The 15,554-nt window shown below is 38.7% G+C and overlaps 1 protein-coding gene across 2 annotated transcripts in view; it reads right to left on the reverse strand.

Moving 5' to 3' along the window:
- The window catches only part of EMCN (endomucin), a 237,336-nt gene extending 222,526 nt beyond the window's left edge, over positions 1 to 14,810 (reverse strand). For both annotated transcript variants that reach the window (XM_073655386.1, XM_073655378.1), the window contains exons 1-2: positions 14,665 to 14,810; positions 3,280 to 3,345 (exon numbers count right to left, since the gene is read on the reverse strand). In XM_073655386.1, coding sequence (XP_073511487.1) covers positions 3,280 to 3,345; positions 14,665 to 14,719 — 121 coding nt within the window. In that variant the 5' untranslated portion in view covers positions 14,720 to 14,810. The remainder of the gene's footprint in view (positions 1 to 3,279; positions 3,346 to 14,664) is intronic.
- Positions 14,811 to 15,554: the final 744 nt, after the last annotated feature.

A 15,554-nucleotide genomic window follows, 5' to 3' on the forward strand; every position in this document is an offset into this window, starting at 1 on the left:
GGATATGACACATAGGGGCCCATGATGGAGGGGGAGGGGGGATATGACACACGGGGGCCCATGATGGAAGTGGGAATATGACACACAGGGGCCCATGATGGAGGGGGGATATGACACACAGGGGCCCATGATGGAGGGGGGATATGACACACAGGGACCCATGATGGAGGGGGGAATATGACACACAGGGGCCTATGATGGAGTGGGGATATGACACATAGGGGCCCATGATGGAGGAGGGGGGATATGACACATAGGGGCCCATGATGGAGGGGGGGATATGACACACAGGGGCCCATGATGGAGGGGGGAATGACACATAGGGGCCCATGATAGAGGGGGGGATATGACACCTAGGGGCCCATGATGGACGGGGGTGACACATAGGGGCCCATGATGGAGGGGGAAAGCAGATCACACATAGGGGCCCATGATGGAGGGGGGGCCAGAGAGCGGATCACACATAGGGGCCCATGATGGAGGGGGGGCAAGAGAGTGGATCACACATAGGGGCCCATGATGGGGGGGGAAGAGGATGATACATGGGGGCCCATGACGGGGGTGATACATACATGCCCAGGATGGGTGGGGGAGAATACATACAGGCCCAGGATAGAAGGGGGGGCGGTTACATGGGAGCCTTGGATGGGGAATATTATTAAATAAAGGGGGCCAAGATGGGTGACAATTACAGTATGGGGGCCAGGATGAGGTATTATTAGTTTATGGTGGCAAGTGGAGACATAATTACTGTAGGGAACATTACTGCTGTAATATAATTTCCTTTTGAGGATACTGTTCTCCATGGGGGAGTAACAAAATGGGGGTTACTGTGCAGGGCGGCACTATGTCACTTTTTTTTCTTCATCTGGTGTAGTGTAGAAATCATGGAATAAGTGAGGAATGTGCTCTAGAGGTAATCAGCTATTGATAACTGTGTGTTATTTTCTGCAGCGACAAGTCCTGGATGGAAGACGTGATGGCGGTCTGTGCCAGATGAAAGGACTTCAACTAGAGACGTCACTGGTGAGTCAGTGTATTAAATGTAAATGCACACTATACACTGTATACAGAGCTCCTGTGTATAATGTCATTAGTGATCCCTGTATTATCTGTACACTGACACTATATACAGAGCTCCTGTGTATAATATCACCAGTTGTAATATTTGTATTATTAGTATTGTGTTTTTTATTCATGATCCTTATTGTAGTATTATTCGTTGACTATGTAATGGTAACATGTGGTCTGGTCATGGTATGGCGGTATTTGTTCCTTGTATGTGGTATTATTCGGTCACTATGTGGTGGTAATATGTGGTCTGGTCATGGTGTGGTGGTATTTATTCCTTGTATGTGGTATTATTCGATCACTATGTGGTGGTAATATGTGGTCTGGTCACGGTGTGGCGGTATTTGTTCCTTGTTTGTGGTATTATTTGGTCACTATGTGATGGTAGTAGGTAATCTGGTCATGGTGTGGCGGTATTTGTTCCTTGTATGTGATATTATTCGGTCACTATGTGGTGGTAATATGTGATCTGGTCATGGTGTGACGGTATGTGTCCCTTGTATGTGGTGGTATTGGTCTTGATATAGTCGATTGTGTTGTGTATGGCGGCCATTTGTTCTCTCTGATATCAATAAGAGGAAGATTCTTTATTTCCAATAAAGATTAATAGCTTTGACGTTTAACCCCTCTCTGTCCTGTGTCTATTACACAGTAGTAGAGGTTCTCCAGTGAAAACAAGTAATCACCTATCCTAAGGCCACGTTCACACGTTCAGTATTTGGTCAGTACTTTACATCAGTATTTGGAAGCCAAAACCAGGAGTGGGTGATAAATGCAGAAGTGGTGACGTGTTTCTATTATACTATTCCTCTGATTGTTCCATTCCTGGTTTTGGCTTACAAATAAGTGATGTAAAATACTGAATGTGTGACGTGAGGATAAGTTATTGATTAGTGGGGGTCTGAATGCTGCGACCTGCACCTATCTGCAGAGTGTGGAGCTTTTCTCCCCATTAGACTGGAGCTCATGTGCGACTTGACCACTGATCCATTTATTCCCTCAGCGGCTGCATTTTAAAATGGGATAAAAGTGCCCTGTCAGGCATAAAAGTTCCACTTCTTCCGATTGGTGCAGTTTTCAGTGGTCAGATTACACCGATCAATAAGATATCTCCTACCTAACCTGTGATTCGGTGATAATTTTTCATCAAAGAAGCTCTGTAATATAAACTTCCGTAATTGTACTTCCCAGTTATAGCGGTGCACAGATATGTAGAAGCATCCTGTGATTTACAGTTGACGCTCCACTATAACAGGGGTAACGGATAACAGGTATTTGCATATAGATGTAGGGTGGGCTCCTAGAATCAATTCCTCCTGTAGGCCCCAGACACCCCAGTCCGACCCTGTTTGCCACATTACTTAGGATAACAGCCAAACCAAAATCTCAATTTTCAGACACAGTGTTTCGTTGTGTTGCCCCTCATCAGTGAAAGTGTAAGATCTAATTTGGCTAGGTGAGAGGCTTCTGACCGGGGTCTAAGGGATAATGTTTATCCAAGCCTGGCATGCCAATGTGAGAAGGCTTTTAAGCCTTGCAATGCTCCTCTGGGAAATGAAATATGCAAACTGCCTCTTCAGAGAGAAAGAGGACTCGAACTATAGTGCCACCTATTGGAAGTATCAATTCTAAAAGTCAATATCGACCCTTTAAAGAGCCTTGCTACATGACTTAAGATAACAGCTAAAAGGAGAATATAAACACATTTTCTTCCCTTTGCCTCCCATGTGCCTAAGATTTACTTGTGTGGCTCACAATTTGGAATAACATATATAGCTATAGCATATGACATATGGTTCTCTTTTAAAAAACAAATTAAAGGTTGTTTTGTGAAAATAAACAAAAAAACTGTTGTAATGTGGACTAAAGTTATACAATACAATTGTGCTTTCTTCTAAAAACACCACCACTAATGCTCAAATCTGCAATACCAGACATGACCCATGGGCAAGTATGGCGATATTTTGTTTCTAAAAGAAAGCAGATATTTTTGCTACTTTTACACAACCCCATTGAGGGGTATAATTTCATGAGCCTACTGCAGTTTATTTTTAATGGCTCTGATTACTGATCTGCAGATAAAACAGAGATTAGAGTATGTGTAGATGTGTAATGTGTTGATTCGCAATGTCATTTTTCTCTTGTAAATAAGTTTATAAAATAATATTAGACTGCAATTGAAAGAAAAGATTTTAAGAGCACAATTACCTGAAGATGTTTTCTGTGTATTTGTGGTTTGTTTTTCATCTTCTCCATTGACATTATTCAATAATGCTACAGTTAAGAAAAGGAAAGTTTATTGAATACGATAATGCAACATATCATTCATCAGGATAAATAGTGAAATCGTAATTGTGCAATTATGACTTTATTAACACAGTAACAATTGCTACAGTACAGTATGCAATGTATTCATGGTAAGAAGAAGCCTGGTGCATTCATCCATGAATATGGAAAAAACAAAGCATGCAGTTCCAGTTCCTTCTTTCAGTTTACATAACATCATCCTGGGACAGGAAAGCTTCTATTTACATTTGGGCGGCTGAGTTTTAAAGCAACCCACTGAGTGCAAGAGGTTTTCTGTGTAGGTCATGGTTTCCTTTATTTTAACACTAGTGACTTCTCACAAGTGGACCTCTAAGTTTTAAAGCATTCTGGAACTGATTACAAGCAAAATCATATAGGTTGGTTTATAAAAAAAAGAGATAAATTAGCTGCCACAGGTATCCTACCAATATATAGTTATGGAGGCTCCCAAAATAAAATATTTTTTAAGTTTTGCCCTCATTAGGGAACTGGTCGTGTCCCCAAATGCTATAAACTTACAGATATAAATATATATATGGTAAATCTGCTGGTTAATAGCAACCCAATGTTGTCCAGTAGGATTACTGAAAGCGAGAGAAAATTCACTTTATTCCTCTCAGGAGCCAGGTGCTTTCACTCATAGAGGCGTGCTCGGAGCGGCTTCAGTCACCGCTCAGCACACAGTAGCTGTAAGTATGCCCTGGCACTTTGATTGACAGCTTGCTCTGCAGCATGTGTGCATCTTCATCTGTGCAGAGTGAGTTGTCAATCAAAGTGCTGGTGCGCGCTTACAGCTAACACTCACTTTATATGGAATGGTGACTTCAAGCCACTCTTGGTGGCACGCCTCTACAACTGAAAGCCCATGGCTATTGGAAGTAAAAAAATGTATTTCCTCCTCTAGTAAGGCAGCGGGACAACATTGTAACACTATTATCCTGCAGATTAACCCTATATCTTTAGGATAATAATGTTTGGGGTCATGACAGGTTCACTTCATATAGCAGTTTTTTAGAAATGTTTTCCTCCTTAAAGGGAAGTTGGGTCTGCATATATAAACACCCTGCCTAACAGTTCCTGTATTACATTACACACATAAACAGATCTTTAGAAAAAGTATTTCTAAAGTGTGTTTATAATATGTAAATGAAGGCTTTGACTAGCCAAGGGGGCGTTAGTGAACCCTGACTAGTCGGCCCACTTAGCATGTTATAACTTACATCGCTAGCGCTATACTTACCTCGCGCATGTGCGTGGCTTCTTGCCCTCTCCTCATTGAACCTCTGAAGTCGGGTGTAACAGTGACAGCTTTATACACTGTGTTCCAAATTATTATGCAAATAATATTTTCTCAGATTTTCCCAAATTACCTATATGAATTGCAGTCATTGTAATTTTCCAGCCAAATAACTATTAGAGTACAATTGAAAGGTTTTTGTATAAACTGCCTATGATAACAGTATATTTTCAAAAAAATAAAAAACTCAAACTGCACTCAAAATGCATATTCCAAATTATTATGCACAGCAGAGTTTTCAACCTTTTCATTTTAATAAAGAACAAAAAAATGGTCATTTTTGAAATTATAAGCATTAGCAGATTATTACAAACTGAAATCAAACAGTTTTCAACTCAAAACTTTATTCTAGGTGATGTTACATTTGCACATAGGACCCCTTGTTCGAAAGGAGCTTCTGAACTCTCTCGTCCATTGAATTTGTCAGGTTTTGGTTGGTTTCTGCTTTAATTGTTTTGCATGAGGACAGAATACCCTCCCAGAGCTGTTGCTTAGATGTGAACTGCCTCCCGCCATCATAGACACTCCTTTTGATGATGCTCCAGAGGTTCTCAATGGGGTTGAGGTCAGGGGAGCATGGGTGCCACACCATAAGTTTGTCCCCTTTTATGCCCATAGCAGTCAGAGATGCAGATGTGTTATGTGCAGTATGAGACGGGGCATTATCATGCATGAAATGATCTCGATGGTCCAGATGGATGGAGTGGAGGATGGCTGGTTGATTGACACCCCATGCAAACACGGCTATGGCGCTAACAAGGAGGAGGTGGAGTAATGTTTTGGGCTGGAATCATGGGGAGAGAGATTGTCGGCCCTTTTAGGATCCCTGAAGGGGTAAAGATGAACTCCATAATGTATGTTGAGCTTCTCAAACAGCATTTCCTGCCATGATTCAAGAAGAAGAACCGTGCATTCCGCAGCAAGATCATTTTCATGCATGATAATGCCCCGTCTCATGCTGCACATAACACATCTGCATCTCTGGCTGCTATGGGCATAAAAGGGGACAAACTTATGGTGTGGCACCCATGCTCCCCTGACCTCAACCCCATTGAGAACCTCTGGAGCATCATCAAAAGGAGTGCCTATGATGGCGGGAGGCAGTTCACATCTAAGCAACAGCTCTGGGAGGGTATTCTGTCCTCATGCAAAACAATTAAAGCAGAAACCATCCAAAACCTGACAAATTCAATGGACGAGAGAGTTTAGAAGCTCCTTTCGAACAAGCGGTCCTATGTGCAAATGTAACATCACCTAGAATAAAGTTTTGAGTTGAAAACTGTTTGATTTCAGTTTGTAATAACCTGCTAATGCTTATAATTTCAAAAATGACCATTTTTTTGTTCTTTATTAAAATGAAAAGGTTGAAAACTCTGCTGTGCATAATAATTTGGTACATGCATTTTGAGTGCAGCTTGAGTTTTTTATTTTTTTTTTAAAATATACTGTTATCATAGGCAGTTTGTACAAAAACCTTTCAATTGTACTCTAATAGTTATTTGACTGGAAAATTACAATGACTGCAATTCATATAGGTAATTTGGGAAAATCTGAGAAAATATTATTTGCATAATAATTTGGAACACAGTGTAGAGGTGCACTGTGCATGATCGGAAGTGCACGATCATTATCATGCGCAATGCGCCTCTCTGATGCCGGCACAGTTACACCCGACTTCAGAGGATCATTGAGGAGTGGGGAAGAAGCAGCGCGAGGTAAGTATAGTGCTAGCGATGACGTCAGCGATAACGTGCTAAGTGGGCCGACTAGTCACGGGACACTAATGCCCCTGGACTAGTCAAAGCCCTCATTTACACATTATAAACAGACTTTTGAAATACTTTTTCTAAAGATCTGTTTATGTGTGTAATGTAATACAGGGACTGTTAGGCAGAGTGTTTATATATGTAGACCCAACTGCTGGTGGTTCTGTGGGTACAGGGGACCTGACAGGTTCCCTTTAAATGTCAGAACGTAATATGTTAAATAAAAGCCAAGTAACTATTTCAGGTCTTGTTTTTTTGCTTAATTAGTGGTAGATTTTTCAGATAAATTTAGGTACATACAGAAGGTGACATAAGTATTGAACACGTCAACAACTTTCTAAGTAAATATATTTCTAAAGGTGCTATTGACAAGAAATTCTCACCAGATGTTGGTAACAACCCATCCAATCCACACAGACAAAGAAATCAAGCCATCGACGTCCATAACTTAAGTTATGTGTAATAAGGAGAAATGACACAGAAAGAAAGTATTGAACATGCTTACTAAAATGTATTTAATACTTTGTACAAAAGCCTTTTTTGGTGATGACAGCTTCAAGACATCTTTAGAAATATATTTATTTAGAAAATTGGTGATGTGTTCTATACTTATTTCACTCGCTGTATGTAGTAGATTTTTTTGTTTTAGGATTCTATTTTTTTTTCTATTTGTCAATTTTAGCTATTTTTTTTTTATCATTTTTACAATCCCATTCATTTACTTTGAAACATTGCTCAGATAATGGAAATAACAGGGCTGATTTGGCATAAGGTAAAAAGAGATCCCTCTATACTCAGTACTGGAATCAGTTTTCATCGAAGCGGTTACAAAGTTAACCAGTTGGCATGGGAGTTTTCTCTGTTATTGTGGGAGTGTTACCACCAATTTCAACCAAACTCCAGATGATCATTGCATAGACAATGTCTATGCTTGGGTGATTACCCACTTTGTTCATGAATTACCTCCCACAGATTACGTACATGTATGTCAGTGGCATACTGTTTCTAGAAATTAGAAGCACAATTTTGTTATTAACATTTTTATTGACTGTTACCAACTGTAAAAAGAGATACCTTTCTTGATATAGTTAAAGTCATTAATGTAACAATAACAGAAGTGCAAATCTCATCAGTGTGCAAATATACAGGAAAGAAAATAAGATATGCTTTTTTACCTTGTATATCTACATTGTGTGAATTTTAAAAGCAGTCAATAATAACTTGGTTTCATTTGCATTTGGAAAGCTGGATATATTCATGTTTCTTGCCGTACTCAGCTTGGACAAACTGGCCCATGCACTCCAAGACTTTCAGTGGGGTGAACTGTAAAACACCTTTTTGGGACTATTTTGTAAACTATAGGACAATCCACTCAGCCTAGAGGAAAAAAGGTTTTATTGTACACTAGTTGGGCAAAAATCAGATTTCCCATAACATTGATGTGCTTTCTTGGGTACAGATACGATATGCCAGCCAGCCAATATTATATACCGCCACACCATAATGTACTAAATTGCCCTTCCTGTTTACCAAATGGCTTAGTAAAGCTTTTTTTCCCATACATAAAATGTTTCTTTTTTATCACACAAATAGGAGAAATAGGGAAACATGCCAGCTTGGAGAACTGGCAGTACTTAAGAGATTTTCTTTGAAGAGAAATTCATGTAGTAACAATGGAAGGAAAGGTAATCTGTACTGTGTGTGTTAGCAACGACGTGACATAAAGGCAGTCTTTATTTTCCGGTACGTATTTGTATTTAATTATCTATTCTGATTCCATGGCCACAAATGTAGTATAGTCAGATAAAAAAGAAGCTAAACAAATCACTGAAAGAAAAGCATAATGCAGAAATTCATTCACATACTTTTTATCACCATTCATTTACTGAATGATTTTCTTAAATAGTTGTTTACATAAATAGATAATATTTTAAATGAGCAGATGCCAATTAAATGAAATCTCCACAGAGTACTTCAAGTTACATTAAAAATAACTTTACAAAATAGAGCATCATTGAAACAAGAACAGAGTGCTCCACGCTCACTCTGCAACATCTTTAATGCTGCTCTTATTAACTATCACATCCATTCTGCTTTCTAAAGGACCAATATGTTCTAGTAAGTACAAAGTAAAGTCATTAAGACATACGAATCATTTAAATACTGATTAAAGTTAAAAAAAATAAGTCTATCCAAAAACCAAAGGGAGACTTAAAGCAACAGGAAAACTATATTTTGGATGAAAAAGACAAATTCTTAGGCAAAACAAGGATCTCTTGCAAAGTTGGTAAATCTTTCCACTAAAATAATCAATCTTAATCTAGGACAATGAGCAAAGCCAAGCTCTGTTCAGATCCTCATTTTCTTTTCATCAAGGTCTTTGATATATTTGATGACAAGGTCACAGCAGTCTGTAGCATTATACAGTCCACATCATAAGTAATTGTGATTATAAGGATTACTCATGATCTGTTCAAAAATGGTCAATCATAGCTGTGATAGGTCAATGATGACTGGAAGCCATGAGACTAATGTGAACAAAGCCATACTTGCATACAATCATAGCATTCCCAAACACTACCATTAGGCAGAGTGTAGACTTTTATACAGAGCCAAGAAACATAGAAACATAGAAAGGTAGATTTGGAAGGGACCTCCAACCTGGTCCAACCCCCTGCTCAATGCAGGAGTCGCTAAATTATCTCAGACAGATGTCTGTCCAGCCTCTGTTTGAAGACTTCCATTGAAGGAGAACTCACCATCTCTCGTGGCAGCCTGTTCCACTCATTGATCACCCTCACTGTCAAAAAGTTTTTTTCTAATATCTAATCTGTATCTTCTCTCATTCAGTTTCATCCCATTGCTTCCAGTCTTTCTTTGTGCAAATGAGAATAAGGATGATCCCTCTACAGTGTGAAAGCCCTTGAGATATTTGTAGACAGCTATTAAGTCTCCTCTCAGTTTCCTTTTTGCAAGCTAAACATTCCCAAAACCTCTAACCGTTCCTCATAAGACATTGTTTGCAGACCGGTCACCATTTTGGTCGCTCTTCTCTGAACTTGCTCCAGTTTCTTCATGTCTTTTTTAAGATGTGGTGCCCAGAACTGGACACAGTATTTCAGATGAGGTCTGACCAAAGAGGAGTAGAGTGGGATAATTACTTCACGTGATCTAGACTGTATGCTTCTCTTAATACATCTCAGAACTGTGTTGTTTTTTTTGCTGCTGCATCACACTGTTGACTCATGTTAAGTCTGTGATTTATTAGTATACCCAAGTCTTTTTCACATGTGCTGTTGCTTAGTCCCATTCCTCCCATTCTGTATATGCTTTTTTCATTTTTCTTGCCAGATGTAGGACTTTGCATTCATCCCTGTTAAAAACCATTCGGTTACTTGCTGCCCACAGTTCCAGTTTGTTTAGATCTTTTTGAATCCTTTCTCTCTCTTCTCTATTATTAGAAATTGAAATGAACCTACCTAAATCCTAATGCCCTCCATTTTTCATCACAAAATTTAAAGAAGCCCTCCTATGAACTTTTTTGTTCCCTAAACATGTTTATACAGTTATATGAAAAAGTTTGGGCACCCCTATTAATCTTAAGCTTAATGTTTTCTTAAAATTGGTGTTTTTGCAACAGCTATTTCAGTTTGATATATGTAATAACTGTTGGACACAGTAATGTTTCTGCCTTGAAATGAGGTTTATTGTAACAGAAAATGTGCAATCTGCATTCAAACAAAATTTGACAGGTGCATAAGTATGGGCACCTCACCAGAAAAGTGACATTAATATTTAGTAGATCCTCCTTTTGCAAAAATAACAGCCTCTAGTCGCTTCCTGTAGCTTTTAATGAGTTCCTGGATCCTGGATGAAGGTATTTTTGACCAATCCTCTTTACAAAACAATTCCAGTTCAGTTAAGTTTGATGGTCGCCGAGCATGGACAGCCCTCTTCAAATGATCCCACAGATGTTCAATGATATTCAGGCCTGGGGACTGGGATGGCCATTCCAAAACATTGTAATTGTTCCTCTGCATGAATGCCTGAGTAGATTTGGAGCGGTGTTTTGGATCATTGTCTTGCTGAAAGATCTATTCCCTGCGTAACTTCAACTTTATCACTGATTCTTGAACATTATTGTCAAGAATCTGCTGATACTGAGTGGAATCTATGCGTCCCTCAACTTTAACAAGATTCCCGGTGCCAGCATTGGCCACACAGCCCCAAAGCATGATGGAACCTCCACCAAATTTTACTGTGGGTAGCAAGTGTTTTTCTTGGAATGCTGTGTTTTTTTGATGCCATGCATAACGCCTATTTGTATGACCAAACAACTCAATCTTGGTTTCATCAGTCCACAGGACCTTCTTCCAAAAAGAAATTGGCTTCTCCAAATGTGCTTTTGCATACCTCAGCCGACTCTGTTTGTGGCGTGCTTGCAGAAACGGCTTCTTTCGCATCACTCTCCCATACAGCTTCTCCTTGTGCAAAGTGCGTTGTATAGTTGACCGATGCACAGTGACACCATCTGCAGCAAGTTGATGCTGCAGCTCTCTGGAGGTGGTCTGAGGATTGTCCTTGACTGATCTCACCATTCTTCTTCTCTGCCTTTCTGATGTTTTTCTTGGCCTGCCACTTCTGGCTTTAACAAGAACTGTCCCTGTGTTCTTCCATTTCCTTACTATGTTCCTCACAGTGGAAACTGACAGGTTAAATCTCTGAGACAGCTTTTTGTATCCTTCCCCTGAACAACTATGTTGAATAATCTTTGTTTTCAGATCATTTAACAGTTGTTTTGAGGAGCCCATGATGCCACTCTTCAGAGGAGATTCAAACAGGAGAACAACTTGCAAGTGGCCACTTTAAGTAGCTTTTCTCATGATTGCATACACCTGGCTATGAAGTTCAAAGCTCAATGAGGTTACAAAGCCAAAAAAAGTGCTTTAGTAAGTCAGTAAAAAGTAGGCAGGAGTATTTAAAACAAGAAAATGATAAGGGTGCCCATACTTATGCACCTGTCAAATTTTGTTTGAATGCAGATTGCACATTTTCTGTTAGTACAATAAACCTCATTTCAAGGCAGAAACATTACTGTGTCCAACAGTTATTGCATATATCAAAGTGAAATAGCTGTTGCAAAAACACCAATTTTAAGAAAACATTAAGCTTAAGATTAATAGGGGTGCCCAAACTTTTTCATATAACTGTATAATACATTGAATGTTGTAATGTACGTACATTGAGGACTGAAAATGTGCATTGTACTTGACATGCATATAAAAGTTAGGCATTCAGTCTCCTCAAAACAAGCTTTCATAGAAACGGCTGGGAGGAGCCTCCCAGCTCAGTGCTGACACACTTCCTGTAAGCTGATACAAACCAGTTCAGTTTTGTTTGATCTAGTCAAGGGAGAGAAAGAAAGCACCACTACTCCCAGAATATCTATTCCAGTCCATGCTGAGGGGACATAGATGTTTACATAGTTGCCTCCACCAAGGAGTGGAGCTTCATACAGTCAGGAGAGATAAGGCTGGGCAAGGGCTCACCTTCCTACTGGTTTTTCTATGCAATTCCAACCGGAACCAATGCAATATAATTTCCATGGCAAGAACTTTGTCTGCCATACTCCCTTGCAATCGGGAACGGTATCACCTAAAACCATGAGTAACTCTATACCACTAGCATGTCAACATGGAGAGACAATCTGTGAAGGTCCCTCCATCAGCGAAGGATTACTTCGACTGCAGTTTCCTATAACAACTCCTCCAATAGCAAGTGAAGTGAACTATACTCCAGTAGCCCTGAGATTCCCTAAACATGTTTGCTTCACAAGGAGACAAAACCTCCTCTCATAATCAAAATGCTGAGTGTATCCTATACTGTGAATTACAGCTACTTTGCCTTTAAATGGGCTTTCCCTCGAACGAAGTACATTTTAATCAATAGATCTTGGAATAATAATAAGTTCCACAATTGGATGTGTTTAAAGGCAATCTTAATGGAGCTATTAATACTATGTGAATAAATTACCACCCACGAGACAACAATATGATGTAATTTTTTAAGATGTGAACTTAATTTCAGACATTAATTTTCTAATTTGTTCCTTAGCAATAGAGATAAAACTATCACTTTGTCAGAAAGTACTATTACTAATAAGGCAGCAGTTTACACATCTTTTGCTAAGGAGGAGTACCTGTGAGAAGCTAGAGTGCTTCTACTGTACTCCAATTGGGGAAAAAGGTTCCCAAGATTCCCAGTCTTTAAGAAAATAGAGCTCCCTGTTACTGGTAGCTAGAAGTGAAAAATAGATGCACTTTATCTTGAATGTAATATGAGTATATCGATCCATAAGTAATATACTTTAGGTTTATTTTAGGTTGCATGTACCTAAAGTATCAACCACCTGGACACTATGGCTTTCATTTGGGGAAATATTTTTCAAAAGACTAAATAAGCATCCTACATGAGCACTATAAGCTATAAACTTTCTTTTATTGTTTTTGTTCCCAAGGAGGAAGGAGAAGGGGTCTGAGTGCCAACACACTTTATATTCAAACTGAGTAAGATTAGGGGGAGGATGGAGTGGGGCATTTTATGTCTTACATACTTTGAAATCTGTATTTGGCTAATTGTTGCCCTGAATCATATACATACAGAAAAATCAAAGGCCAAGTTCACACAATTGTAATTGTGTTATTTCTTTTTGGCAGTGTAGATGAGCAATTTCTTTCACAGACCGAATCTGCGTGTGAAAAAAATTGCAGCATGCATTAGATTCACTAGTGTATCAGATAAAAATCGCCCATTCAAGTTTACAGGTGCATAAAAAAAATTGGATTGTAATATAGAGCCACCGTATGGCATAGAATTTTTACGGATACATTGTAATTGTTTAATATAGGAAACTGTATTTACTTTTGTTAATTTTTTTTAGAACTGCTGCTGTATCAAAAAGTATAGCATATTCCATATGGATGGCAAATGAGGAAAAAATTTTTGTTTCATCGAGTGGATGAAACGCGATTCTTTATACGCTTGTGTGAACTTAGGCTTAAGGGTCGTGCGGACAAGAGTATTTTAAGTCCAAGTGCGATCCGACAAAACATTGGATTGAACTCGGGCCAATTTTATTCTATGGGGCTGTGCACATGTCAGATTTTTTCCTCGGACAGAGTCTGTCCGAGGAAAAAATAACAGCGTGCTCAGTTTTCATCCGATATTTGGCTCTCACTCGGCCATGCAAGGCAAGGAGTCCAAGGTAAAAAAAAAATCGGACTGCACTCTGATAACTCCGATTTTCACGGACTGACAGAATGGAGAAGATGGAGATTTTTGTTTTCCATCTTCTCATCTGAGAAAATCAGATTACGCTATGATCACACTCTGATCAGAGTGTGATTAGCATGATTGGACCGATTTTCTCAGATGAGAGAAACTACGCTGGTGTGACCCTAGCCTTAGACTAAGCCAACAGTAATATGCTGAGTAGTTATTCGTTTGGAAGTCAAATTAATACCAATATAGGTATATGGAATTTTTATGGTTAGTTTGTTGTAATTCATGTTTGCCCTGTCTCCTGCCTCACAAAGATCAACCTATATTTTTATGACGTCATTTTCTATCACCTATTCTATTGTCTTTCTAGATTTTATAATTGCAATCATGCACCAAAATAATGAATGGCAAAGTTCAATTTGGCTATTAGAATTTAAAATATTGTGAAAAAAGCAGAAAAGGAAAAATGTCACCTAGAAAAAATTTGAATTTTTCGTAACAAAATTGAAAAAATTTTTAAACACAAAACAAAAACTTTGCATAAATAGTTCAATCTACAATTAAGTGAGCATTTGTTATTCCTCTTAAAAAAAAGTCTAGCAATTCATTAGAGAGAGAGAATTAGCATCTGGAAAACACTATGGCTGGAATAAATGGCAGACACTGGTTACTTAACTGCATATAACATAATAGATTATTTAAAGTAAAAGTCAAGATGCTACAGGTGTATACACGTATATTGCTAATATTTTAGTGTTCCTTCATTAATATCGTATCATGCAATATTAATATAAAAATAAGAAAAGGAGAAGTGATTGTTTTATATGAGTTATATGTCAAGTAACTTGGGTTCTTGCATATTCTTAATTAGTCCTAACCAGACAATTCATGATGGGAGCCAGCTTTAGCATACATATATACATATATGATATCACAATTTACCTGTGAGCAGGATTAGGACAGATAGAAAGAGAGTATCAGCTCCAATGGTCTTCATGGTTCTCTATGACATGCCCCTCGCATTGTCCCATAGTCTTTTTACTAACAAGGCAGGGTTTAATTATCATGTGGAAAAGGTGTGTGCCGGCTCTGCCTCTTTCTGCTTATTTTAGAGCTGATAAAGAACTGGAGGAAATGCACTAAGCTCCCGCTGGGAGTTCAGGACATGGGGGATGTATTGTTTAAATTGTTCACAGGAAGTTCTTTTCATCTGGTGTTTAAATGTGTTGTTCTTAAATATAATTTTTTTTAACTGCGTGAGAACAAATAATATAAGTATCCCAGGAAGTCTTAAGATTGGAGACTAGAACTTTTAGTCCTCCAAATAGTTATCAATGAAAGTATATATTTATGATAATAATGCATGATATTCTAAAATACATTATTGATTTTTACATTATTTTAGTCCCCATGTAACAAAAGTTTGTTACTTACAAATTTACAGTCAGTTCAGGCTTCTTGTAACTGAGCACAGATTGGGGCTACTCTCATATTAGTCATTTGTAAAGCCAGTTTCACACATCCATTAAAGATAGACTGCACTTGCTTCAGAAAACCTGGTTAATGTGAATTGTTTCATTTCTGCCTTCAAAACGTTTAGCTAATGCACTGGTTGACTCAGGATAAAAGAGGTCCTATGTGCAAGAACAGTATATGGGCCCTTTTCAGTCCAACTGTTCATCATAATGCAAAATTCTAGCTGCTTTAAATGTGGAAATTGGTCCTCTTCCTTCTTGGATCTCTAGTCTCTATGCGGCTGCACAGGTTGCACAATAGTGTGTCCAACCTTGAGCTCAAGTCAGGTGAACCGGCGGTCAGGCCAGGTCATCCTA

Source organism: Phyllobates terribilis, unplaced genomic scaffold, assembly GCF_046119375.1.
Source record: "Phyllobates terribilis strain yellow unplaced genomic scaffold, ASM4611937v1 Scaffold_1__5_contigs__length_1240528914, whole genome shotgun sequence".
Lineage (NCBI taxonomy): Eukaryota > Metazoa > Chordata > Amphibia > Anura > Dendrobatidae > Phyllobates > Phyllobates terribilis.